This window comes from Chelmon rostratus, chromosome 23 (assembly GCF_017976325.1).
Source record: "Chelmon rostratus isolate fCheRos1 chromosome 23, fCheRos1.pri, whole genome shotgun sequence".
Lineage (NCBI taxonomy): Eukaryota > Metazoa > Chordata > Actinopteri > Chaetodontiformes > Chaetodontidae > Chelmon > Chelmon rostratus.
Window position 1 is genome coordinate 1,318,771 of NC_055680.1, and position 27,806 is coordinate 1,346,576.

Below are 27,806 nucleotides of genomic sequence, written 5' to 3' on the forward strand. Positions count from 1 at the left end.
GCACATTTATCCCAAGTTGTAGCAATTTTCCTGCAAATATTGTCCATAAATGAGAGGAAGAGAAAACCAGTCACGATGAGCATGTGCTGATGAAAAGGGGAAGTAAAACTTTGGTGTTTATGTCATGTAACTATAGTTTAGCAGTGATGTCTATGAGAGTCAGCAGCTGCAGACTGAGCAGGAATATCAGGTTCTAGTGAATGGCAGTGCATATGCTATAGTGTGGTTTTATTCTGTCAGAGGGCAATATGCACACAATACACTTAAATATACAAACAAAATGTTTATAACTAAGACATGAAATACAGATTCAAAAGATCATGGGGCATGGGTATGATATGATACAAACCTATAGTCTATAGTAAGTCCCTGGCCAGGGCACACTTATTATTTACTATGGAAGTCAAGTCAAAATTAGGTGAAAACTACAAACTCTGTAAACATTAAGTCACGATGTTGACTTCTGAATTTTTTATCTTTTTTGTTGCCACAAGATTTTTATTGTCATGTTTACAGCATAAAATATAACCATTTACATTCAGTATATGCTGTCAACTTGCTTCATTAACCCACAAATAAAAAATATAAAATAAATAACTAAAAAAGGGCTGCATTCTAAGAGCAAAGTTTGGACTTCTGAATTTTTAGTTAATAAAACACAATGCTGACTTTGTAAGTGAAAATTATGGGATACTAAATGTCAAATATTGGACTTTAAAAAAAAAATCTTAGCTACATCTCTTCATTCTCTCAGGTTAGCGTGTTAGCATGCTAACAGTTGATTAGCTGAACACTGGCTGAAGCTGAGCGTCGTCAGATTTTCAGTCCTGTTCGGTCACAAACCACAGTTTAGTAATTTTACGTTCAAATTGTGACATCAAATCTACATTGAGACGACTCAAAATCATGACTTCTTAAGTCAAACTGATGAGCAAAGTGAAAACTTTCCCTTCCTAACAGTCAGACTTTTGTTGTGTCCTCAATGAGGTTCAACGGGACTGAAAGCAGCGCGAGCTCACACGCGAGCAGAGGTGAACGGCTGCTCTTGACATTTTTTACAGCGTGCAGCGTCTTTGCTCATGCGTGATTTGGCTCCAGCTCCACTCGGGACCATTTGCGCACAGATGCTTGGAGAGTGTGTCAGTGCTGTCAGCGAGCAGTCTGCGGGTCTGCCAGACGGATCGATGCGCCAGCAATTAGTCAGCTCCAATCAGCTCCCCAGTAAGCGCCCGGTCAGTCAGGTAGAGTGTGAGCTTTCTCCTCCGACAGCAGCAGCGGGGATGTGTGAGTAGAGAGCCCGCCAGGCTCACCCACAGCACCCAGACGTGTCTCCAAACATGGACAGGATAGGGGTGTCATTCCTGGACCCTTTGGATGACTACGAGTTAATTCATCGGATTGGGTGCGGCACCTATGGAGATGTGTTCAAGGTGAGTGAGAACATTTCCTCATATTTGCACCGCGGCGCAGACAGAAGAAAAGCCTCCACCAGGACGCTTCAGTTCCTGAACAAAGCTGCTGTGAGTGAGAGGTTTTTAACCTGACCTCCAGAGATTCACCAGCTCTGACAGTCTTCTTATTGCCTGTCTGAGAGTTCAGTTCCTTTGACACAGATCACCCAGTCAGCTGCATGTCAAGGGAAACAAAATGTTCACATTACATTTAAAAGGCTCAAATTCATGTGAGGGATCTCTGGGTAATCGAGGTGGTGTGTGAGCGCTTGCCATTATGTCATCCCATTAAAGCCATTTATCAGCGCCTTAAGAAGCCCAGCCCAATATCTCCTGTAAATATGCAAGTATTTATTTTATTTATCAAGGCACAGTTCAGCCTGTTGCATCAGTTGTGCAGTGTGCATGTTGTTGTCATAAGGATGTGCATAACATCTCCTATCACAGTGTTATTTTATATTACAATGCTGATATTTGTCATATTTTCTGGAAAATCAAGTAGTCAGACTACAGCTGCAATCCATAAGTAGTTGTAGTATTAATTGGCAACCATTCTGATCATCTGTTCAGTCATCTTTCGAGCAAACTTGTCAAATACTCTCCATGTCAGCCTTCTCAGATGTGAGGATTTGTGCTTTTCTTTGTCAGAATGTAACAGTCAGTTGATTATCTCAAGGTTCTGGACAAGCAAACTGAACGTGGTCTCTGAGAAATTCAACATTACATACACTCTACGATTCATCGGTTAATTGAGGAAATAAATTGGCAGATTAATCTTGAAAATGAGCATCAGTTGCAGCTCTGTATCTGACAAATCAAAGAAGTTGATATTAAAAGGTTCGCTCTCACAATATAAACAGTAAGTGGCCAAGGGGTTGACACAGCGTACACCGTCTGATCATTCAGCCTGTCTATTCAGTAGAAACCTGGCTCTTTTCGCCTCTTTTCACTCGATGATTTCAGCGTCAGGATGCAAACATCCTGTGCAGCTCACCCGCCCCGGTGCCTTGTGCATCCTGCAGAAGCAGCACAAGAATTTGTATTGTTTCTATTTTAACCCCCGCACCAGAAACACGGGGAACTCCTCATCTGTTCAAAGAGTCCCTCTGCCGCTTGCTACAGAGCTGGATTCTTTACATGTTTTAACATATTTTACAGCCATTGCTGTTTTTTTTTCCCATGAGAAGTCTCGTGTGGCAAAGGAAGTGACGCGCTTTCAGTTCATTTTCAGTGGTTTTCTCTTGACAGGTGTGTCAGACTGTGCATGTTATGTTCTGGGCTGAACATTCAATCAGTAAAAGACCAGCTGCTGCTCCTTTTTGCATTGTATGTTTGGTGAGAGGACATAAAACTAGAGAGAAAAGTCTCAAATTGTGGACATTATGGGTAGGAGGAGGAGCACTACTGCATGCGTGAAAAAGTTGCATAAACCCTTCAGTGTCAGCAGGGGGAGCTGTGTGAGGTCTGAGTAATGTCCTCAAGTGATGTCACTTGAGTCAGCATCGGTCGGGTCTGAAGACTGGAGTTAGACACAAGTGAGCTTACCAGACCTCTGTGGCTGCTCCACCTCTCTGCTGCAGGCCAGAGGCTGCAGGCTACTGTGCATTAGCCACTGCTAGCACAACAATCCCCCAATCTCTGACTGAGGTGTCGGTGGTTGAGTTGTGGGAATTGTGGGTAATGTAGGAGACAGGTTTTGAAGATTAATAATAGAAAAGAGTCTATGTACGGTTCCACTGTGTAGGTTTTGATCCTTTTTTAAGGCAGTCTGTTGTGAGTCTGACATTGTTATAATGTAATGCTCTTTTAAAGCTGCATTGATTGATATTTATAGCCACCAGGGGGCAGCAAAACAAACTGTAAATGCTACGTTGTCAAATTATCACCTTATAGAAGTGCTAACCTGTTAGCAAGCTGTTTCTTGTTTACACACCCAGCAGGCACAGGGCAACACTAGCATTCATTTTGAGTTGTGTTTCCGTCCACCTGATGAACATACGTCCAGTATTCCCTCTCTTTTAGCTCTGTTTTGGTTTCCACCAACTTGTGAGAAAAATATCCAGTCCTTTAGTTGCTGAATGCTTAACTAAGTTAACCAATTCGTCTTGAATTTCACCCCCCTTTCCCACATGCAGTCTCTCCCTGAAATGTGGAGGAACATTTCCTCAGCGGGGTCATGTGTAAATGGGAGCAGGGATCGATATTCAGGGAAGTCTGCCGGTTTCCCACCTTGAGCCTCGGCAACATTTCAGGGAAAACGCTGCGTCGTGTTGTGAATAAAAGCAGTAACATGCAGGGACGAGCACATAAAAGGTTTCATCCGTCTTCTTCTTCTTCTCTTGGGTTTTATAACTGAATTCCCACCATCTGCTTGACTGTCCCTTGCCCCGTCTATTCCAGCACCGCTATGGCATGTGTGAGAAGGGGCAAGACAATGATGCTCCTAATTGTAGGTGCATGTGTGAATAGTGAAATCACTGCCTGATGGGTAATCCTGTGAAAGGGACTTCAGCTGCCAGCTGTTTGTTGCCGAGCAGGTAGTGTACACTGGGTTTTGGAAATGAAGCTGATGAGAAATAGTGGATGTGTGCTGTAAAACCAAAACAAATGAGCTGAAAGATGCCAAAAGCTCCTTAGATCTGAGGGAAACTGCAGAGTTGATGATAATTTTCTGAGTTCACCAGTGACCTCATTCCTATTGTTCAGATGAGTATATTGATTGATGCAGCTGTAAATGTGCATTTAGCAGTAGCACATGCAACGTGAAGCCAGCCAAGAACTCAAAATTCACAGTAAATCCCAGGAAAAATCCACAGTCCCACCAGCGCTGTTTGACTGACAGGCGATTCTCAGCCGTTTGATGATGTCAAACTACAACCAAGACGGTTTTACGTACATGAGCCATGCTCAGCTGACCATCTTTGCATTACTGTGACACTTGGACATATTGCAGCCTGTGTGTCGGCTGTGAATGGGAACAGCAGCACATACAGTGACAGACAATAGCACATTATCACTCCCACTGCTGCTGTTGGCGGGTTTGGTGGAGCTGCAACTGCAGGAGTCAAGGGTGAAACCTCTGGACATGTGACTGTGTGGGCTTTCACTGCGCTCCCATCACACTGCTGCTATTCAGAGGACACTCAGCTCAGAGCTCGTGTGGGACCCTCTTATTAGTCTTGATTCATGTCCTCCTGTGGCTCTGACCAGCCTCAGCCAGTCCACATGGAGAGCATGTTTGTCCTCGAGTGATCGCTCACTTCAGTCTGACTCAATAAATGAAATAACAAACTAACATTTCTCACATGGCTTCAGAAACTCTTAAAAGCCATTAACCTGAATTACTGTTTATCATACGTACAAACTGTAATGTCTTCCTTAAATGTTAGTAAATGTTCTGCACTCAGTGTCCACATTCTGGTTTCACCTCTGCACTCTGATCAAGCTTCTTATTGATGTTGGCACTCAACCCTTGAATGGCATGAACGTGGCACATCCAGCCATGGGGTTTACTGTAAGTGCAGATGGTGACATCAGTGCCTGTATTCATTTTTTCCGGGAAGAAAGCAAAACTCTCTGGCCTCTCTATGATTTATCTCTTCCTTTGTTACTGTTGAGTGCTGCTGGACGTTAGAAAATAAATCTCTGTTGTGTGATTGTGACGCGTGACACCCAAACCTGACAGGAGCAGTTCATCATGCGTTATGTGTTAACACTAAGGATAGACTGCGGCCTTGTCTCTCGCCTATATATTACCCTGTTTGCGGCTCTCTAAATGATGGGTCGCTGCTTTAGATCTGTTTGGATTTTATCTGTGAGTCATGGCAGCTGAGTGTAAAGAGCTGCTCATATCACTGCAAAGCCTGGCAGAAGAAGGAGAGACCTGGAGGTTCATTCCACAGTATAGATTATACAGCAAATGTTAGACATACTTTCATGTGTCACACTGCAGTGGTGTTGCCGAATGACTGCTGAGGAAGTGAGCTTTTCTCAGAAAGAAGTCCTGCTACTAGGGAGGTAGAAACTATGTAATATTAATATCTCACTAAATCAAATGTAAGCTGTTGTGCACATTTAGTGTACCTGTAGAGTTCTTGGCCATGGAGTTGCATCGCATTCTCAAGGATTTTTCTGTCATTGTGTTCGTGTTTGTTTTTGTTAAAGCTTGGCTAAAATGAGGAACTCCATTGTAACATTTCAGTAGCTTTTCATTGTACTGTTTGACGGTAATGCTGGTGCTGGTTTACTTACACCTACTCTCTAAGGCCTGTGCTTAAAGGTAAACAGACATCTGAATAAATACACATTTAAAGTAATAATTATTGATAGTGATACTTTCTTTTCAACAAAATGGATGAGTTGCTGTATTGTGCAGACCAAGTGGCAGGCTCTTTAACAGATATTGATGACTGATTAGTCAACCTGAATGAAAGCATCCGTTTTCAGAGTCAGACAGTGACAGAGAGAGAAACGCCCTGATGCAAACGAGAGGCCGTGTTTGGCCAGTGTCTGCAGTTCAAGGCAGGCTGTTTGCCGTCAGTGAAAGCCATGGTTAGGCTAGCTTCACCACTGCTAATGTGAAGCATCGGTATCATTCTGATCTCCTGTGGTTTAGTGTGCTGTACCGTGTGCAGTGATTCAGAACGGCGGTTAAACTGTGGACCAGAACAATGTTGGAACCATCCTGATGAGTGGCTTTGATGGAGTTGATGAGACTCCATGTGGGACTTATGAGAAGTGCTGTTTCAGATTTCTGACTTGCATTTTCAGGTTTTTTTTGTGATGTTATGACATTTTACTTACAGAGTATATCACTTTTACACTGTTGCAACAAAATTACATTGAATATATGTCTACTAATTGTCAAAATAGTGCACTTACAACATTAGTACATAGTATTTGCTCTGTAATTACACAGCTTTCTTTACCATAAAGCTGCTCTGTGAGACGCCAGTGTCGGTCTGCTGTTGGTTGGTCCGCACTGAAACATGTCAATAGCTATTGGATGCACTACCACGAAATGTGGCGCACACACTTAATGTTCCCAAGATCATTGATGACTGACTTTCCATGTTGACCTCTCTGTTTTTTCACTGAAACGTCTAATTGGATGTACAACCATGAAATATGTTGACATTCCTGTACATGTTCATCCCCATCAGCCTCAGCTGTGCTTTGTGTTTAGATCTAATCGGCAATTTCAGAACGTTACCACGTGAACATGGTAAACACCTGCAGAACATCAGCATGTTAGCATGTTAGCATGTTAGCATGTTGATATGCTCAGAGCACCTCGAGGCAGCTAGCATGGGCGTAGACTCTTAGCTAATTGTGTGTAATGTGAACGTGTCACTCGTAGTGACAAAAAGTACATACATACATAAAGTTTGCTAACATTAGCTAACATTAGCCACCACAAACCACAGGTCAGACCAGTAAGCCTGCAGCAGCAAACCCCCTGAGTGCACTGGATTTAGAGAGGGTGTGTTTTATTGCTCATGAATTCCACTTTTCATTTTGTGAGATGAATCATTTGTTATTCTGCTTTCACAAGTCACATATTCCTGTTTAAATAAGTGCAAGACAACAAGCACAGGCCTCTATTTCACCTCAACAAGCAGTTTTAGTTTCTATGTTTCTTCAGCTTCAGATTTGTTCCATCCATGCCCCATGATTTAGTAAGTCTGCATTCAATACAGAGTGGTGCGGTGTTGTTATGGAGAAATTATAGTTTGCCCATAGACTGTATATCATTTGTGACTCAGAGGCCATTTGAGTGCCTGATCAAAGTGCCTTGAAGCTTCCGCTTCCCCCCCGCTATGTAACCCCGAATGGCTGTTATTTCAGGCTCTGCTATGTAAAAACCATCTGAGAGACGTTACTATCACTGCAGTCACAGGAAGCTTGTGGTAGAACAGGAAAGAAAACAGGAAGTGATTGCAGCCGAGCCACAGGTTGTGTTGAGACAACCTGCTGATCCCATTGGTGGCTGCTTCATCTGTGGTGGATGCCCGGAGTGAAAAGCAGTCCAGCTGACGTCAATGCAGTCGCTGCGTGGGGATGACTGATATTCCCGGGAAGAAGTGAGGAAGATGAAAACATGTTAACCCTGAACGTGTGAACTGATCAGCATTGCTAGTGAACTAGTTTTGTTTTGCTCAGCAGGCTGTGCTGAATTAATCTAAAATATAAGAATGACCTCAGAAACTGTCTGACTGTAAATTACGTGGAGTGGATGTGAATGCCAAGCTAATTAAATGTAAATATAACATGCTAAACCTTGTTTGAAGTGTCATTTGATCCCTTTTAATTTGCTTATTCTGAAATGCATTGACAATAAGAAGAAAAGCAGCGTTCTACTTGAACTTCAGAAGATTTTGACTCATTTGTACTTTATTTGACCTTGCTCTGCAAACAGTGGTTTCTAATGACGCCCATGTTGATTGATTAGTCAGTGTGTCATTTGAACTGTCCATTTAGCACTTGTCCACAGCCATATGTCACAGCAGGATGGACGCCTCTTCATGGATCCCAGATGATTCATTCTAATGTGCTTTGGTGCCTCTCTCACCGTCATACCAATGAGCTAGTTTTATCACCCAGTCAAAGAATCAGTCTTTCGTAGGTGATACGGTTATCAGTCTATCTGACTTTGACTCACATGGGGCTTGTCTGGGACTGCCAGTAGGAAAGAGCTCTCTGTGCCAATACTGTTGCCCTTTCTGTGGAATCAATACAAGGTTAAAGCCACGCAAGACAGCAGGCTAAACTAATTATAAGTCCTTCATCATCAAGATAGCATACTGAGCTGCTGGATATGTGCCCAGGTGTTGTTATCCTGATGGCGAGGGCAGGTGGCAGAGCTCCAGACAGGACTTAATGTCTTCAGACTCTATGTTGAAAAGTTTAGTGATTGTGATTGATCAAGCAACATTGCATTTCATTTAAGAATATTCGCCTGTTCTTATCCCAAATCTCTCTTACTTCTTTGAAATATGCCCTCACAAATGTGACACAACTGAATTGCGAGCCCAAATAACTGCACATGGACAAGTGAACGCATGCGTGTTCATGAGTGTGTCTTGTCCAAGGGGCTTCCTCACCTCTTTTGTGAGTGTGGGAAAGTGAGCAGATGAGTGTTCGTGAGTCGCTGTGAAAACGTGCACAGTCAGGAGCGAGCGCCGTTTGTGAAATGCATGGTCTTGAGGAAGCGCACGTTGAAGAGTGAAAGCGCTCTTTTGGACTGGAGCATGTTCATGAGCAAGAGCGCATTTGTGGTGAAGTCATTCACAAAATAACAAGTGCAAAGGCTGAAGTCCTGCTGAAAACCACAGCGATCATTTATTATCTGCAGAACATGTCTTCCACGCTAAAAGAAATGTCAGACTCTAACCAACTAACCAACTAGAGTAACTAATGCCAAAGTCCTCAAGCCAGTAAAATTTTAAAACTGAAATTTAGAAATGTAAAAATGCATTGAACTTGTAGTTAGCTTTTATCTGCAGGTCTTGTTTTGGGCTCCCGCATAGTGTTATTTGACAGGTCTGCTGAGGTTATCGTGTTAAGCAATGCAAAGCCATTTATTGTTGCGCAAAACATGTGTCATGTGAGGTGAAGAGCAGCCTGGTGCCAGCTGTGTGAAGGCACATCAGCCAGGCTTTCAAAACCACAGCAGTGCACTCTATCACAGCATGGGTATGCATATGACGCGCGCAACACGAGCTCTCTGCTCTCAGGGTTGACTCGAGTCGTCCTGAGCTGAAGTGCTCCCTCGGCTGACTTTCAGAGAGATGCCAAGTGATTTTGCTCGGGGCAAAATAATATTTGCCAAAGACAAGTAGCAATAAGAGACCTGTCTTTATGAGCGCCACAGAACCACCATGTTCTGCTGCACTGCGAGTCCTTCTCCCGGCCACTGAGGCAGCAGGTTGCTCGGTGAAGCTGATATAACTATTGCTGCTGAGGAAGCTGACTGGGTCTGGATGAGGTGTGCATGTGTAAAATATGTGTACCTTATATTAATATACAGATACAGATCGCATGTTAATGCAGGAGGAAGTCTGTCTTCCTCGCCAGTCACCGAGTGGATCACCAGGAGGAGATGGGAAACACCTGATCTGTTTCCCGTCTTCCTCCAGAGGACTTAGTGATGCGATGGAATGAGATGGATTGATGCGTCTTTCTGATGCGCTGCGGCTCTAACAGGTTGCAGATTTACACGAGTCTGGCAATATGTCAGCATGTGCTCTAATGTGCAGTATCCTCCTCTGCTGACAAATATAGTATTTCTGACTTTACCTGACGTCCTGTGACAAACTAATACTACAGTAGAATGTATTTATGTGGATATATTTATTTATTACAGCATGTATTTTCCGCCCCTTTCAGGCTCGTAACATCAGGACGTCTGAACTTGCAGCTATCAAGATTGTCAAGCTGGACCCCGGTATGTTAAACCTGACACAACACGCTCACATGTTACATGTTGACTTTTTTCCCTCTGATATTGTTATTTTTTCTTTATTATTTGAATTAAACTTATGAACAGTCTGACATTTTGGTAATTATGCCTTATTCCAGTCAGACAGAAGCGAAGATCAATATCAGTTTGATTAGACGCCACAGGACAGGACAAGGTTAGCAGTTTCCTCTCGGTTCCAGTCTTCGTACATCTTAAGGCCGCCGTACACAGTGCAGTTTTGTGATGCTCCAGACCTCAGTCCACTTCCATTAGAAACATGTGGTGAAAACTTTGGGTGTCGGTTCAAAGCGGTGGTCCTAGATCCCACTGTGAGACACACCCACCGGCGGCCGATACAGGGCTTTGTAGAGCAAAGACAGTCTGGCTGACATGTCAGCGGCCACCGACATAGATAACACTCTGACATGTGTCTATGGTGACTGCTGCTTTTTAATAATGTTAAGATGATGATGTCAGTTTACTTACATACAGATCTCCAAGCAAGAGAGCAAGAACGCAAATTTCCTAAATTGTTGGACTGTTTGTTTTAATTTTGCCTTTTTTAAATTTAATAATAAATTAAAATCAATAAGATCAATAATAAAGATCAATAAGTCCATGAATACACCCAGTGGCCTGATGTTAAGTGAATGATACATCAGCCTCACATACCAGTACTCCCACTACTCTTACCCTGTGGTTTGCTGGTATATAATTTTTCTTCCAGCTGTAACAAGTCAGACTGCTGTGAGAGAAAACACTCACTAACCTCTCTGTCTGCCCAGGTGATGACATCACATCCATCCAGCAGGAGATCACGATGATGAAGGAGTGCAAGCACAAAAACATCGTTGCCTACTTCGGCAGCTACCACAGGTGCAGTCTGCTTTGAGCCTGTCCTCTTCACTTGTGTGGCATTCCTGGGATTGTTGGTGGACTGAAATATGTGGAATTTGACTTTTATTCTCCCCACACTGCCGCTGGATTCCTCTCCCACTCTCTCTAGTGCTTAGTTAGACTGTTTGATGCATGCATAAGCTGCAGAGTATTAGGGAGTGTCCACTTTTGATACTGAATGTTTCAACGTTGTCTTTCACAATCTGTGCAAAACTGTCTCAAACACCAACACATGTGTGTCTCTCCAGGAACACCAAGCTGTGGATCTGTATGGAGTACTGTGGCGGAGGGTCACTTCAGGACATGTATCATGGTATAAATCCAAATAAGTGTTCAGCATTCTGAGTGTATGCTTTGTTACATATGAATTTAGTAACATGTGCAAGTCAACAGTGGAAATGTTTTTTGTTTCTTACCCAAAGCAAGGTGAAAAAGATCAATATTATTATCGTTATTATCTCTGGAGCCCTGGGGTGTCTCGTTGCAAACACTCACACCAGATAAATTGGAATTTTTAATCCTAAATTAGGTATTTTTATCATATATATTTGTAGTACTTACCAAGTGAAAGCCAATACAAACGAGCAGTGAATTAACAGCTGGGATGTCTCACTTGGTGAACACCTCCAATTTCCAATAACGTAACTCTCAGCTTGAGAAAAGGAGCCCTCTCTAAATCTGGAGCGCTGCTTCTACTGATTCCAGTCATTATGCTAAACTAAGATAATCTCACAGGCATGACAGCAGACATATGTCCCAATATGTTGCGATCACCACATTCATTTTGAGGCATTATTGTCCTCACTGTAAAACGTATTTTGAAGGAGGAACTCTGAAAAGCCAGCTCCGCCCTATTGTTAGAAATGCATGGAGCTGGCTCTTTGTTTTTCAGCCTCCTCTCGAGTCTGTGCGTGATTAACCGAACTGTTCTTCGCAGTGACGGGCCCGTTGAAGGAGAAGCAGATAGCGTACGTGTGCAGAGAAACCCTCCAGGTAAGGCTTGTTGGGGGAAACGCAGCCTGTTGCTTTTGCGTTGTGAAACCTCTAAAGATACACTGTCGACAGAGTGAGTCATGTGTTTTTCCCGGCCACAGAGGAGCTAAACAGTGTTTAACCCTGCCAGACCACTAAATATACTGTATTGGTAAATGCTGCTGCGGCAGAACATGGCAGACTGTCTGTGTTTTGTTAGTGACCGTCTGCTCACTGCAAGGTTTCACTGAGCGTTCAGGCTTGAAGGCAACCCAGAGAACAGCTGATGGTCTGGCTGATTTCCCTCATGTTCTTACTTAGTTTATCCACATTATGGTCACATTTGAACCTCATCCAAATAAACCGATGATCATGATTATGAGTGATCACAGAGCAGAACAGTTCACTGCGTCTGGCTTCATCATGACATCCTTTGCCGTCTAAGTTGATATACAAACATTCTAATGTACTTTTGGTTTTTCCCTTTAATTTGCCTCTCTTTGAAGCCATTGTTCTGTGTATTTGTTTCACTTTCTCTTCAGTGTGCACCAGTATGCATTATTGCATTACATAATTTCAACTAAGATTAGAATAATTTTGAATTATGCTTGGTTTAAAATATGTGTGAAAGATGTGGTACTGGTATTGCTAAGTGCCTCACTTACCTCACTTACACTACTACTGGGTCTGGAGCTCAGTGGTCGAGGAAAAGTAGTAATACCACTCTATAAAATACCACAAGTAAAGTCCTGCTAGTAAAATGTTACTTATGTATAAATGCATTGGTAAAATGTAGCATAAAGTGCTCATTATGCAGCATGATGGCCCCTGTCAGAGCTATCATTAAAGTGTATTAATACTGATACATAAACATGTAAGCAGTGTTTTAATAATGTTGTGGATTGAGATGGAGGTAATGTACTTTATATACTGTGAGAAGATGTATAAACAAAATAATCTACACATAGTTCATCTGATTTTCACTCCATGCTTTTTCCAGGGTTTGTATCACCTGCATGAAACGGGCAAAATGCACAGAGACATAAAGGTAATCAGTTTTTTTAAAGCTTTGTCAAGTTATGATCACACATTATTAAACTGTGAGTTATCACGTGAACACAAGCGCAGACCAGTACATGTGTGTCGTCTCTTCAGGGAGCCAACATCCTTCTGACAGAGCGAGGAGATGTGAAGCTGGGTCAGTGGTGACACCTGCACACACACTGTAATATCTATCGAACTACTCACACTCTTCAGATGTGTTTAAATGCAGCTGCATCCGTGCTGGATTTCAGCCCCCGCGTGACCCTGTCTGTCTCTTTTGTGTCTAGCTGATTTCGGAGTGGCAGCAGAGATCAGCGCCTCTGTGGCCAAAAGGAAGTCCTTCATAGGAACTCCATACTGGTAAGATGAAGGAAGCTGCACTCACCTGACCTCACTGCACTTCTGCCTGTTTACAGGACCATGCAGACCGGGAGTGTGCTGTAAGGGTTTCTGCAGAGTGACACAATGCTGCTGTCAGTATGTTTTGGATGAGGGCTGCACCCAGACAGTATTTATAGCAGCATTCATTGGTGTTAGTGACATCACATATCACACATATAATGGTGAAGGCTGCCTTAACGGATAACTTTAGTTTTTTTACAACCTGGACCTTATTTGTAGCATTAAATACGACCATTTACTCACCCAGACAACTTTCGTGGCATTTGGAGTCGTTTTGAAGAAATTAGCCCCAGAGGAGCGGCGCGTATATCCGTATAATGCGAGTACTCGGGGCATCCATGCGCAGCCTCTATAAACGCATAATCTGCTGCGAAACTCGTTCATATTCCAATATTTAGTTCTGATATCCTGGTGCTATTCCCCTCTGAGCCGGCGGTCGGCTAGTTTAGCTGTAGTTTGGCACAGCTATGGTTCGTTATTGCGTATTCGTAGCCGACCGCCGCAGAGTTAGCCGTGTTGTGGCTGGCTGCTAGCAGTAATGACATCATCCACGTCAGAGGTAGTTGTCTAGAGACGCTGGATGTCGATAACATGCCACCACGGGCTCAGAGGGGAATAGCACCAGCATATCATAACAAAATATTGGAATATGAACGAGTTTCGCCGCAGATTATGCGTTATATAGAGGCTGCGCATGGATGCCCCGAGTACTCGCATTATACGGATATACGCGCCGCTCCTCTGAGGCTAATTTCTTCAAAACGACTCCAAATGCCACCAAAGTTGTCTGGGTGAGTATATGGGCGTATTTAATGCTACAAATAAGGTCCACGTTGTAAAAAACGAAAGTTATCCTTTCAGGAATCCATTAAAATCCTTGAGAAATCATTTAAAGACTTCCCATTATTAACTGGTTTAACTTGCTCATTGAAAAGAAAACTAATATTTTTATTTTTAATTTTTTAAAATATATTTTTCATATATTTTTTAGTGAATTTCTCCATTGTGAGATCAATAAAGTCTAATCAAATCTTATGAATGAAGATATTCAAACCCACAATGAACTGATCCAAGTATATATGCACCTATTTTTAGCTACTTGTGTGTTCAGTTTTATTTTGTGTTCATGTTCAAAATGCCCAAAGTTTTGTGTTTCTTTTAAATCTACCTTCATATCTCCCCATTGTTCAGTTTTGTTGTTCTTGTTATTAGTTCCATGTCAGTTTTTGACTTCTAGTAAATTGTTCTTTGAACTGTGTGTAAGTACACTGAGAGCAAACCAAATCAAAACACTGTGCACATACCTGACCGACAAAGCTAATTCTCAAATACTCACCGCTGAAAATAATTCCCAACAAATGCATCATTTGCTTCTGTCTGAGTAATGTCTGACAATTAAAACTGGAACTTACCGAGCCTTGTTTTAGTAAATAAATGTGTCATATCAGAGGTGGACCACAATGTCTGCTCGATGCTAAAGCATCAGTAAAAGGCCATGATTTCCTCTTCTGTTTCATCTGTCCAGGATGGCTCCAGAGGTGGCTGCAGTGGAGAAGAAGGGGGGGTACAACCACCTGTGCGATATCTGGGCCGTCGGCATCACTGCCATTGAGCTGGCTGAGCTCCAACCGCCCATGTTTGACCTCCACCCAATGAGGTGAGTCGGCACAGACAACAGGACCTCAGACAGCTGGAAACACACAGATGGCACAGAGGGATAAAAACGAGAGACTTATGTTCTGTAACATGTTTCAGAGCGCTGATGTTGATGTCCAAGAGCAATTTCCAGCCGCCAAGACTAAAGGATAAAGCCAAGTGGTGAGTTTAACTGTCTGCGCACCTTTAAATTCACACAGCATGTCGGACCATTTGTCACTTCTTTAATCTTATCAGTATCTTCTTCATGTGCAGTTAATTCACACTTTGTCGCTCTCTCCCTTCTTCTTTCTGCAGGTCTGCAGGTTTCCAAAGCTTTGTGAAGATGGCTCTCATTAAAAACCCTCGTAAAAGGCCCTCAGCGGAGACACTGCTGCAGGTCAGCTCGCTCTTTATAGCTTTTCATTAATGAATGCCAGTTAACTGGCCATCTGTCTTCTACACGTCTTCACATATGCACTATTCATAAAGGCAGTAAGTCCTATTTCTAACCCTCATCAGTGTGGAAATGAAAGCCTCACATTCATCTGCTTCAGAGCAGTCAGTGGGAGCTACCCAGCAGAAAAGCAATCCAACTGAATCTGAGTACATTACACAGGTGTGAACAGACGTTGCTCCCTGAACAGGTGTGAACAGCATTTTAATTTTTCCAGCAATGTTTGCGTTCTTTTTCCCCGTCACCCGACGGACTCAGTTTGCAAATGTTGCAGCACATCTGGTCAGAGCTCTGTCAGATGGAAGCACAAAGACGTCACACACACACTGCTGAAACGATGTATGAAATGAAACTGTTTTTTGCTTATATTGTTTTTTTATATTTTATATTTTTACCTCCTGGTTTAGAAATAGTCTTATTGTATTTGAAAATTGTTCTTATTTTGCATGCCCTTGTGTTTCCACCCTTTAATCTGCTGGAACTGTAAATTTCTCTTTGAAGATTAATAAAGTATCTATCTATCTATCTATCTATCTATCTATCTATCTATCTATCTATCTATCTATCTATCTATCTATCTATCTATCTATCCATCCATCCATCCATCCATCCATCCATCCATCCATCCATCCATCCATCCACACACACTGTCACAAATCCATGGAGAAATCACAGCAAAGACATCCTCCTTGTAACTTCAAATCTTGACTTGGAACCAGCTTGGCAGTGCCCCCTCAAAGACTTAAATTTCAACCATTATAGTAATTATTCGGCCAGTTAGTGTAGATTGTGCTGTCAATTGAAGTATATTGGTTTTCTGAGATCAATCTACTTTTCTATTAGTGTTCATGGTAACGATCTGACACTTGTTCCTTCAGCATCCGTTCGTGACCCAGCTATTGACCCGTAACCTGATCATTGAGCTGCTGGACATGGCCAGCAACCCTGAGCTTCACACCACCCACATACACAGCATGGACGACAACGAGCTGGAGGTCAGTGCCACAAGGAGCTGATATTTACTGATACAACATTTAATCAACCGTCCAGAATGTAAAGAGGTGTTGCTACGTGACTCCGAAATAAAACTTGTGCTCTGTGTGCTCGCGGCAAACGACACAGAGAGACATGCTGGTGGAGGGAGTCAGGCAGATTCAGGGTGTTTGCTGGGGTTTCATGTGGATGTGATCTGTTGACAGGTTGGGGAAGTGGCTCCTGACAAGATTCAGTCAGCAGGGAAGCACCTGCCTGTAGAGAGGACCCTGTCTGAAGAGCAATGTGAGGACACACCCATATCCACACACACATAGACATATTTTGAAGGAACACTCTGTTGAGTTGAGTTGTTGGAGGGTGGGTGTTCCCAGTCACTGTGTGAAGCTGAACAGGTTCTGGAGCTCTGTCTGTGCTGCACTGACATGAAACTGATACTGACTGGCTGTGGGTTAGACAACATTTTATTCACTTTCTCTGTATACACAAACAGAAATGTAAAAATGAACTTGTGGTTTCAGGGGGAGTTGCGTGCTGTAACTGTCCCTTGGCAGACACAGTTTCCCAAAGTCTCGCCGACACAGTGAGGTTGGCAGGTTTGGTAACATTGTGTTCATACAGAGACCAAAACCAAAAGCTGTGCTCACTGGTATTTGGCAAGCTGAGCTATAGCCAGAGATGCTTCACAGACGTGCAGGGCAGATGTTGGGTTGACAGCATGTAACTCCCCCTGAAACCACAAATTGCCATTTTTCCATGTCTGTTTGTGTACAGACTAAACAAGCGCAACAAGTGAACGTTAAAGGTGCTGGTAGGTGTGTTTTTAGCATGGATCCACATGACTATGACAAGACTGAAATATCTCAGCAGCCACTGGATGGATTGCCTTGAACTGTTGTGAAGACATTCATGCTCTCCTGAGGCTGAATAGTGACTTTTGGTGACTCGACTAAATTTTTAATTTGTCCAACACTTCGGTTTATAACAAAATACCTGCAGATCCTTCACATTAGCATCATTATTGCGAGGCACCATGACACCTATATATCAAACATTATATATAGGTAGCCAGTCTTTATGCAGCTTGTAATCATCTATGCTTGTAAAGAACACAAAGAAGGTGAATAAAATTTGAAGGAGTATAGGAGGCAAACAACACTCACGCTCATCACCCCAGTGAATAGATCATCTGTATATATCTTCAATATTGTACATTAATACTACTTGTTTCTCACAATCACTGTATATGCATGTGCACGTGATGACTGTGCTTGTGGCTGTATGCATGCGTGTCTAAATGTACTGTATGTTGGTTGTGCTTGCTGAAGAGTGGCTTCATTGTCTGCTGTGACTCCAGTATTCAGTGCTGTAATCTCCATAATATGAATGAGGACAAAAGCCTCTCAGTCAGCCTGCTGGTGGCTGCCCTCGTCCTGCATCCCATACACACATGTGGGATGGGGGGGGGGGTGCGTCAGCGGATGGTACTGAGAACATGCCACTGGTGTGTGACAGACAGTGGGACTTCTATGACCGGCTGGAGTGACCTCATACTGCTGCACTGTCTTGTGGTGTGTTTCTGGTGCGACAGTCTGGCTTCACACTCTGCCCAGGTCCATATCATAAGACAACGTGTCGCTGACCTCAGCTTCCCTCACATACTGCATGCTAGTCGTAGACACGCAAGCCACAAACACGTTTAACACCTGCACCTCAGTTTGACCGATATGGGCCTTTGAAGGCTCGCGCTGCCTCTGCTGCTGTTGCTGCTGCAAAAGGTATTTACAGCGAGCAGATCGCTAACGTCAACCTGATGGTGGCACGAGCAGAGAATGCAGGGGGTGTAATTCATAGTAAAACATGCAAAATAACTAATAAGTGTTTGTTTGGTCATTACAAGTTACATTTTCACTTCCTTTATTTGCTTACTGTCATAGTTTTGATATTCATGTGTAATATGTCAATACATTTTGCAAACATACTTATGTCTAATTCTGAACGGCAAAGAAAATAACTTCAAACACTTTTCATATGAAGTTATATATGTTAAAAATAAACGTTTAATCTAACTAGCTAACTGAGCAGAGACAGGGCAACATCTGCTTTCTGGTTCACCAGTTTCCGCATCCTCTGCTTCAAAGTCAAGCTGTCAGCCGGGAGTGACTCTCAGAGACGCGGTGAAAAGCTGCCATGTCTCTCCTCAAAGGCACGCACGATGTGTTGCAACATGAAAAGTGAAACGACAGTTATCTGAAGAATTAAAACGTGAGCCTGAGAGAGGTGCCTAAACCCTGTCTGCTTTCTTAGTACTGCACTTTTAGCCATTTGCTGCATAAAGTTGGTTGTCAGACACAACCCTCCCTGATCTGCCATCAGACAGGGGAGTTCAGACTCTGTTGGTTCACAGGCTTTTAATGGCAGTCTGCCTGTCAAATTATGTTCCAAGTTGATATTTTGACCTGATGGTGTCACGAGAGGAAAACGGATGGAGTGTTCAATCCCCCGGTGGTCCTCCTTACAGATCGCATCATCAACAAGCTGTGTGCACTTCAGAATATGGGTGCATGACGACATCACATCGCAGCACGCAGACAGCCGGCAACAGCGACATGTGCATACTAATGACTGTTTTCTGAAAGAAACTAACATACGACACAGTGGCAGCAGCAGTCAGAATAATACACAGTGGTTGTTAACTAGATTTAACAAAAAAAGCCGCAGTGGCCACACTTGTCATTTAATGTGTTGACTGATGAATGATGGAATACTGCGAATAAAGGCAATTCAGACTACCATCTAAAGCAAAGGGCAACATTACAGCCATGATCTGTGTTCAATCTGTTGCTGATCCTTTTTGACATCTACTCAGTTGAAAACAGTCTAAAGACGATATATTTAATATTTTACCTCATCAGCTTGATTGATTTTTGTAAATATCTGCTTATTCTGAAGCTGATGCAGCAACACGTTTCAAACTAGTCGGGACAGGAGCAACAAAAAACTGGGAAAGATGTGGAACGCTCCAAAAACACCTGTTTGGATCATTCAACAGGTAAACAGGCTGATTGGTAACAGGCGATAGTATCATGATTGGGTATGAAAGGAGCATCCTGGAAAGGCTCAGTCCTTCACCACTTTGTGAACACGTGATTGTATAAAGGAGGTTACTACATGGGCTCAGAAACACTTTGTAAAACTGCTGCCAGTAAACACAGTTTGTTTGCAAATGGCCGAACAGTCCTAAACTGAATTGGAGCTGTCCCATTAAAAACGTCATCGTGTTTTGTCATTGCACTGTTGCCATGTCGTGCTCAGCTGCACGGGGTCAGGGCTGTAGACGCCAGTGTAACACAGTGCTGGCTCTTTATCGACACGACGGATGATGTGTGGTTGCATCCGGTGTCTAGCTCCAACTAAGGTTAATCAATGCACTTGAAAGTGAGTGCTCATCAATAGTGCGAGCATCAAAAAGCCTGGATCGTGTGGGAGCACATTGGCCTGTTCTTTGCTGCCTGATAAAACCCACAGTTCCATGTGAACACTCCACCACACTCCTTTCATTCTCATCATGTTTTCTTTGCAGTTGACCAAGTGAAGTTTGGGCCTCCACTGAGGAAGGTCACAGAACCATATCCTGATTTGGTAATGCACTTTTTCTTCAAGATATTTTTGTGACAGCTCTGTATACTGATGTCATGCCATGAATGTAACCAGAGGCTCTGCTTTGGTTCCCCTCTCAGCAGGGCTCTTATGATGATGACTGGAGTCTTTCTGGAGATGAAGACAACTCACCGTAAGACTCCTCTTCTGTTTTCTTCTCCACTCTTCTACCTTCTTTCTGTGTTGAGGATATTATGTTTTTTCTCTTGTTGAGATGTCACTTCTGTACAGGATGCCTCCCTTGAAGCAATCAGTAGTTAACCTGACGATAACAGTGGAAAAGCTTCCGAAAATTCCACCCTTCTGATTATTTTTAGTGTCCAATAGTGCCCCCAAATCCAAAGATTTCCTCCCTGCTTGTGAAGTGTGTTGGTGACTAAATCCCCAACAGTAAACTGAGCATGGATGTGGTAAAGGGTAACATCAGCATGTGTTTGCAGGTGTTCAGGAGCACTACTGCATATGTGAAAAAAGTTCCTTGAGGCCTTCAGTGTCTCCAGAGGGAGCTGTGTGAAGTCTGATTAATGTCCTCAAGTGAGGTCACCTGAGTCGGCGCCGGCTGGGTCTGAAGACCATGAGTCTGAAAATGAGAAAATGAAGTGTGTCGACCAGACCTCTGTAGCTGCTCCTCATCGCTGCTGCAGGCCAGAGGCTCCAGGCTACATTAGCTGCTACTTGTGTACCACAACTACATCTATTTTTTTAATTGGCGGAGTATTCTTTTAAGAGAACTGGGTGCTGTGATCTATGGAGCCCCATTTATTTCATTAAAACTGTCACACACTTCCATGTTTTATCAGTAAAAATCAGTAAAAATAATATACTCACAGACTTGTTAAGACTATTTTAGTACAACCTGTAAATGACATTATTTAGTTTGTATGTTAGCAACAACAAGAAAAATTATTTGTTATTTTACAGCCATTTTTTGATTTGGGGCAACTATTGGGCACTCTAACACAGAGAGAAGGGATTGTGTTCAATGACAGAGTGTTGGCATTAAAGCCTCAGAGTGTTCAATAGTAGTAGCAGAATTAGATTAGCAGTCACAGTGGTAGCAACTGTAGTGACAGTATTACTATTGCTAATAATAGTCTTAGCCTGAAAAGGATCATCCTGGTTTATTAGAATTTATTAGAACTTTCTACTTTAGTAGTTTTTGATCAATAATATTAAAATTGTTCTCGCCAAAGTAATCTGTGAGATCTGGGAACACCGTGACATCCATCCTTCCATCCATCTTCCACTTATGCGATATGCAATCCCTCCAGTGAATTCTGGGTCTACCCTTGGGGTCCCCAGTGAAAGTGCCGGGAAAACCTCCAAAGGAAGGCACTCAGGAGGCATTATAATCAGATGGCCAAACCACCACCACTGGCTCCTTTCACAGCTCTACTTCACGTTCCCTCCAGATGTCCGAGCTCCTCACCCTGTCTCTAAGGCCGAGTTCAGCCACACTATGTAGGAAACTCATTTTGGCTGCTTGTATCCGCAGTCTCATTCTTTCGGTCACTGTCCACAGTTTATGAGCATAGGTGAGGGTTGAAACGTAAGATTGACTGATACATCTAAAGCTTTGGATTCTGGCTCAGCTCTCTCTTTACCACAACATTCCAGAACAACACACACATTACTGCCGACTGGCATCTGACTTGGAAGTGCTGACTCTCATCCTGGCTGCTTTACACTCAGTTGCAAACAGTGCCAGTGCATGCTGAAGGTCACGGTTGATGAAGCTAACAGAACTACATCATCTGCATAAAGCAGAGACATGATCTGAGGTTCTCAACCAGGACAATCCTCACCCCAGCTGCGCCTTGAAATTCTGTCCATGAATATCACAAACAGGATTGGAGACAAGGGGAAACCTTGGTGGAGGACAGCACACACTGGAAACATCTTTGACTTTGTGCCAATGATACAGACACAGCTCACACCGGTACCCTATACTCCAGCAGTGCCCCTCTTCTCCAAGTTCACAGAACACATTTAGACTGGCTGGTCAAGCCAGTGACCATGACCACTCCAACAAACCTGCAAGGGTAAAGCTGGTCCACTGTTCCACATCCAGGATGGATCAGCATTGCTCCTCCTGAATCTGCGGCTCGACAGTCAGTCGAAGCCTCTTTTCCAGCACCCTGAAGTAAACTTTCCAGGGAGGCTGAGCAGTGTGATGCCGAATATTTGGAGCGCACCCTCTTGTCCCCCTTTTTGAAAATAGGAACTACTGACCTCCGTGCGACACTGAAGAAGAGAATCAACACACACACAGGACTGCTGATCTTTGGTATATCCACTGGCTCACTAACAGTGAACTAGCAGCTCTGAAAAGTTGACTGCGCAGGACATACTCCCACCTACTTAAATCAGCTGTCAATCACCTGCATGCCCCATGCTGTGATTGAGAGCGTCTGAAAACTAGCTGGGATTCAAGATGAAAGTCAAAATATAAAGCGAAGAGTGGCTTCTTTTTTTTTGGCAAAGTCACCATGTTCCCAGATCTCAGCAACAGGGCTTTAGCCAATATTAAGGACATCAAAGTCATGTCCTCACTATTTTGGTGACGTGGAGGCTTTTGCACGCTGCTACTGCGTGCTAACTTTGAATTTTGGTGAAAATCAAATAATGTTTAATGAAATTTCAGGCCTTGGCTTTGATTTGCCATTTCCTGGTGTGTTTATGACATTATAACCATTGATCTGGTTTGGTTTGGTTGAAGGAAAATGGTGACAGATGCCATAATTACTCAAATACAATTTGTGTTTAGCACACTTCATAACCAACTTTGTATTCAGGGGCTGGCCTCATTTGCTTCCATGCACACAGTTTTGGGAAAATATGCATCAAAATACTCCTTTAGTCACTTTTGAAGTAAGGAAATACATATGTAAGTCTAACTCTTAGCCTACTTGTCAGTATTTTTTTATTTCTCATCCAAAAATGTTGCATGTATGACTCATGACCACAGTATTTTTAAACTCCTGGTGCAACCCTAGTTAGCAGTTAACTTGGTGTGTTACAGTGTTCTCAAATTTGATAGCAATGATGGCCAGAACTGAGAGAATAAGATCCGAGTTGCTGTAAACTGGAATGAAGCTTTAAATTGGCACCAAATATCTGAGTCTGAGCCTCAGTGCAAACATCAGAACTATTGGGCCTCAGAACTCGAAAGGAAGCCTCTGATTCCTTCCCTCTCATTGTTCTGGGCCATTCAGGCCCATAGTCAGATAAACACCAGGTCTTCCTGTTGCAGGAGCCTGTTGGAATGTGTGGAGCAAGCTCTGCAGCTGAGGTAGGCCACGTCCATCAACTCCAGCCTCTCCTAACAGCAGTGTCCCCCATCCCTCTTGAATTCACCTCAAATAAACTGCTTGTGTTGATTTTTTTTTTTAATGACGTGAAGATCAATTAATGCCAAAAATCTCTGACAAAATCAGTGGGTTTGTGTTCACTCTCCACTAATCTCAAACCCCACGTCACAAACTGGATGTGGATGCTGCTCAGCACAAACCCACTGGTTTTCAGCTTTTTGGGCTTTTTGTCTGCTTTTGTTGTGATGTTGCCTCAAGGTGTTCATTTGTGTGCCGCTGTTACTCTGCCCTCAGCATCTTCAGCGTTTGCCTTTGTTGTCCAGCTTGTTGTCGTGGTACTTGATCTGGATCTCATCAGATGACTTGATTCTAAGGTTTTTCGGAGCCTGATCAGGACATTGTTGCTCCCTTGTCTTTCAGGAGTTTAACCATTAGGAGGGCGCCATCTACTGATGTGAGTGATAACCACACAAGCATGAACCAATGAACTGCAAACTATGCACTCATTCTGTTCTCGGTTTGAGAATGTATACACCTGCAAAAACAGGCATTAATTCTACTACTATGTGGTGCTGTACTAGATTGTTGTTTGTCTTAAACATACAGTGGGATGTAAAAAATTCTGCTACTGTGAATAGCTAAGCGAGTAAAAGATGCCCCGATTTCAAAACAGCAGAAAGTTAACGATTACACAAGTCTGTCTTTAATATTATAAGCAAATTACTTTTTTATTTCTGTCTCTTACACTTTCAAAATTTAGATTTACTAGAGTAAAAATTCAACTATTCTTTCCAGGGTTTTCTCTTTAAATCAACAATATTTTAGCTTGTTAGCATTTAACATGTTAATGTGACATGCAGATGTTAGTGTGAAGTGTAGCATGTAGCCAGGACTGATGCTCGTCAGATTTAGTGTAACAGATATTTCTCTCTTGTTATTACTGTTGTCTCAACAGGACAACTGAGACGCTGACCTGTTAACATTAGAGCCCGGTGTACAGTTAATAATAATCGTATAAAGTCTACAATTGAAACACAGGATGAGATCAAATAGTGAAATGTGACTCTGTTAGCTCTACTGAGTGAGTCATGTGATTTTGGTGCTTTTCAGGGAGGTCGGAAGAGCGGTTTGTTCAGCCCGTCTACAGCCTCCCTGCCAGCCTTCAGCTCGTTAACTCCCAACGCAGAGGACGGAGACCTGACCCTGAGACCAAGCTGTACTCTGGGTCCTGACGCTGCCATCACTGCTGACTCCACCTCCGCTACAGGTACAACGCATCGCAGCCACTTCATCAGAGGTCACCATTGTATTTCCAGCATGCCAGCTAGTCAGATAAGATAAACGTCATCGTGGTCAGCTGAGCTAGCCTGTTTGTTTGACTTCAGCTGAGGCTGGACAGAGCCTGGAGCACCCAACACCCACACACAAAAATCACTTCCTCTCTCTGTCTCTCCTGTGTTTGACAAGTGCTGGCCAGGTGCTCAGCCACACAGGACATCAGACAGCGCTGCAGTGATCCATGTCTGCCTGCGGGGGATGCTGTAACAGCAGAGAAGAGGAAGGCGACCACTGTTTCCTCTCCAAAGAGAGAGACGCCGCTGTCACCTGAATGGAGCACGCTGAGGAAAAAGACTGAGGACTCTGTGAGTTCAAGCCAAACGTGTGCCTCTCATATCAGTAGCAAACATCAAGAAGCCTGTGTGATTTGCTAACCAAATAACTTCCTAATGAATAAATGTCTGTCTGTAAGAGGACAAATCATGCGACCAAACAAGATGATGATTTGTAATGATCTCATGTACAGTTTTTATCATCCCCTATGTTTTGTTATGTGTAACCTTTGAAATTTCTAGAGGGCTGATTGTCATGGACTTCCTCCTACCCCTCAAGTCCATGTAAGTGTGAAATCTAACAGCATGACCTACAGTAAAAGCTGACCAGTGGTAGTACCATGATGACTAACAAGATAGGCGTCCTTGCATGGCACGATACAAGCTGCACTAGGAAGAGTTTTTATGTAGAAATCAAAGTGTTGCACCCTTCCATCAAATGAAAACATGTTGGGATGTCCAATGCTTCAGTTTATGCAAAAAAATAATACAGAATTCAACCTTTATATTTGGTGTCTTTGGAAACCTGAGCACTCAGTTACTGTTTGCTGGTGTTTGGGGTCCCCAGTGTGCACATTAGCCTAGTGCAGCTTATTATCGTAGTAATCATACATGCTGTATTTGTTAAAAATCATTCCAAAATTGAAGGGTCACTAAAGCCATGTCAAATAATTAGTGATTCAGTGGCTGTGCTGGTGTTGTAGATGGGAGCCTGCTTCTCAAAGGTCTTCAATGGTTGTCCTCTTAAAATCCACTGTGCTGTCACCTGGATTTTACCCAAGACAAGAGGTAACACTATGCTATATGTATGTCTCCTACTGTCCTTAATGGATATAGATTTTGCTTAAAACTGTGTCAGTGCCCCACATTTATATTATAGCTTCTTTGTGGAAAATGTGTTTTTTTCCAACACGTTTCTTATTTAGATCAGTACCTTATTCTTGGGGCAGAGGAGGGTATCTACACACTGAACCTGAATGAACTTCATGAAGACACACTAGAGAAGGTAAGCACAGAATGAATCCATGCATCGACTGTTTTTTTGTTGCAACACAATACTCTCCAACGTGAAAATGGGACTTTTTTTGTCATAAATGGATGAAAAGCTCTGCTGTCAACGGCTGACCAAACCCAGAGGGGATGATTGGACACCATGCTGGAGCAAAAGATGCTTCACGTGTATACTGAATAGCACCTTAAGACCTTGGGATCTGCCAAGGTTAGGGTCAGAAAATACCAAGGTTTAACAGTATATGGTATTACACAATTATTGTTATTATCACTCACAATGACCTTTAAAACTGGTAGACCACTGCAACCCTCACTAAGGTTGTCCCTTGTCACCAGTTGAGATTTTTAAGGACAAAATTTGTCCAGAGTGTCCAGTTCAGTCACCTCTTGATTGGATCTGTGCATTTTGTTGATGGTGTAGTTCTGCTGGCGTCATCAAACTCCAGGGTTGGTTTGGGAGCAAGCCGCTTGCCCAAATGAAGGAGTTCAAGTGTCTCCTTGGGGTTCCAACCCTGACTTGTGTTCGAGAGTGCTGAGTGATGACTGAAAGAATGAGATCAGGGATACAAGCATCAGAAGTCAGTTTCCACGGGGTCTGTGGGCTCACCCTCAGAGCCAGTGTGAGGATGCTCATGATCTGGAATGATTTCAGTGAAAATCAGCTGGAAGGAACCAGTTGAGGTGGTTCAGGTCTCTGATCAGGACTCCTCCTGGATGCGGTGTTCTTGTTTTCAAAGAGCCACGAGGTCAGGCATCTTTCTCAGCCTAATAGGATCATAAAAGTCTTCAACTAAATCACCCAAACTGGAGATGTGTTGTGATCACCTAACATGATATTTCAACAACAGTTGAGTTGTGCAGAGTTGTTGATGTTGATCTTCTTTTTTTTCTTCCCACAGCTGCTCCCTCAGCGATGTACATGGCTGTATGTTATGAACAATGTGCTGATGTCCGTATCAGGTAACAAATCTCTTCAGATGTCACTTTTATCAGAGACGGCGCAGTGCTGAATAATTTCTGTTGCTCTAAAAAAGTTCCTATCTTGCAGGGAAGTCTTCCCAGCTGTATTCCCACAGTCTGACGACTCTGTTTGAACACAGAGGACATCTGCAGAAGAAACATGGCAGTCTGTCACTCAGCACCAACCGCTTCACCGAGAGGATCAACCCCAGGTCGGACAGGGCACGAAACATATATAAACATGTATATCTTGGCTTTAAATGACCAGTGTGTGAGATTCAGAGGGATCTATTGGCAGTATGTATGTAATAGAATACATAATATCCATAACTATGTTTTCATTAGTGTCTAATAGCCTGAAAATAAGAATCATGTTTTTGTTACCTTGGAATGAGCTCTTGACATCCACAGAGGAAGCAGGTCCTCTTCCACAGAGTCAGCCATGTTGCACTGCCATGTTTTTACAGTAGCCCAGAACGGACAACAAAAAGAGGGTGAACGTGAGGGGGATTCAGCTGGTTGCAGTCTGCAGCCTCACCACTAGATGTCACTAAATCTTACACACTGGTCCTTCGAGTGACGGCTATGTCGTTTGTTGTTCACACTGAACTGTGTATTCCCTCTCGATCCACAGGAAGTTTACCGTATCTGTGAAGATTCCTGACACTAAAGGTTGTAGGAGATGTAGTGTAGGTAAGTGATGCAGAATTTACTCGACAGGCTTTGTATGTTTATTCAGTAATAACAACAACAGACTCTGCACCTTTCTTTCGTCTCTCAGCAAGAAACCCATACACAGACAGCACATTTCTATGTGCGGCAGTTCCGACTGGCCTGGTTCTGCTGTTGTGGTATGAGCCTCTGCAGAAGTTCATGCATCTAAAGGTTTGTACAGGAATGTTACACTTTAAATGGTCTTCATTTAAATATAATGCTTTGTGT

General features: G+C 43.1%; 1 protein-coding gene across 4 annotated transcripts in view; it reads left to right on the forward strand.

The window, feature by feature from the left end:
* The first annotated feature begins 1,053 nt into the window (after window positions 1-1,053).
* The window catches only part of map4k2 (mitogen-activated protein kinase kinase kinase kinase 2), a 31,112-nt gene continuing 4,359 nt past the window's right edge, over window positions 1,054-27,806 (forward strand). The window contains exons 1-26 of one of the 4 annotated variants that reach the window (XM_041964718.1): window positions 1,055-1,430; window positions 9,840-9,897; window positions 10,698-10,788; window positions 11,058-11,122; window positions 11,747-11,802; window positions 12,782-12,829; window positions 12,937-12,979; window positions 13,113-13,185; window positions 14,753-14,884; window positions 14,983-15,045; window positions 15,181-15,262; window positions 16,198-16,314; window positions 16,519-16,597; window positions 19,896-19,954; window positions 20,053-20,105; window positions 23,226-23,264; window positions 23,704-23,737; window positions 24,394-24,550; window positions 24,751-24,926; window positions 25,137-25,178; window positions 25,598-25,682; window positions 25,820-25,899; window positions 26,804-26,864; window positions 26,953-27,076; window positions 27,499-27,557; window positions 27,646-27,749. In XM_041964718.1, the coding sequence (XP_041820652.1) occupies window positions 1,338-1,430; window positions 9,840-9,897; window positions 10,698-10,788; window positions 11,058-11,122; window positions 11,747-11,802; window positions 12,782-12,829; window positions 12,937-12,979; window positions 13,113-13,185; window positions 14,753-14,884; window positions 14,983-15,045; window positions 15,181-15,262; window positions 16,198-16,314; window positions 16,519-16,597; window positions 19,896-19,954; window positions 20,053-20,105; window positions 23,226-23,264; window positions 23,704-23,737; window positions 24,394-24,550; window positions 24,751-24,926; window positions 25,137-25,178; window positions 25,598-25,682; window positions 25,820-25,899; window positions 26,804-26,864; window positions 26,953-27,076; window positions 27,499-27,557; window positions 27,646-27,749 (2,073 nt within the window). In that variant the 5' untranslated portion in view covers window positions 1,055-1,337. Of the gene's footprint in view, window positions 1,431-9,839; window positions 9,898-10,697; window positions 10,789-11,057; window positions 11,123-11,746; window positions 11,803-12,781; window positions 12,830-12,936; window positions 12,980-13,112; window positions 13,186-14,752; window positions 14,885-14,982; window positions 15,046-15,180; window positions 15,263-16,197; window positions 16,315-16,518; window positions 16,598-19,895; window positions 19,955-20,052; window positions 20,106-23,225; window positions 23,265-23,703; window positions 23,738-24,393; window positions 24,551-24,750; window positions 24,927-25,136; window positions 25,179-25,597; window positions 25,683-25,819; window positions 25,900-26,803; window positions 26,865-26,952; window positions 27,077-27,498; window positions 27,558-27,645; window positions 27,750-27,806 lie in introns of all 4 variants that reach the window. The other 3 variants (XM_041964719.1, XM_041964721.1, XM_041964720.1) reach the window with 3 other exon arrangements.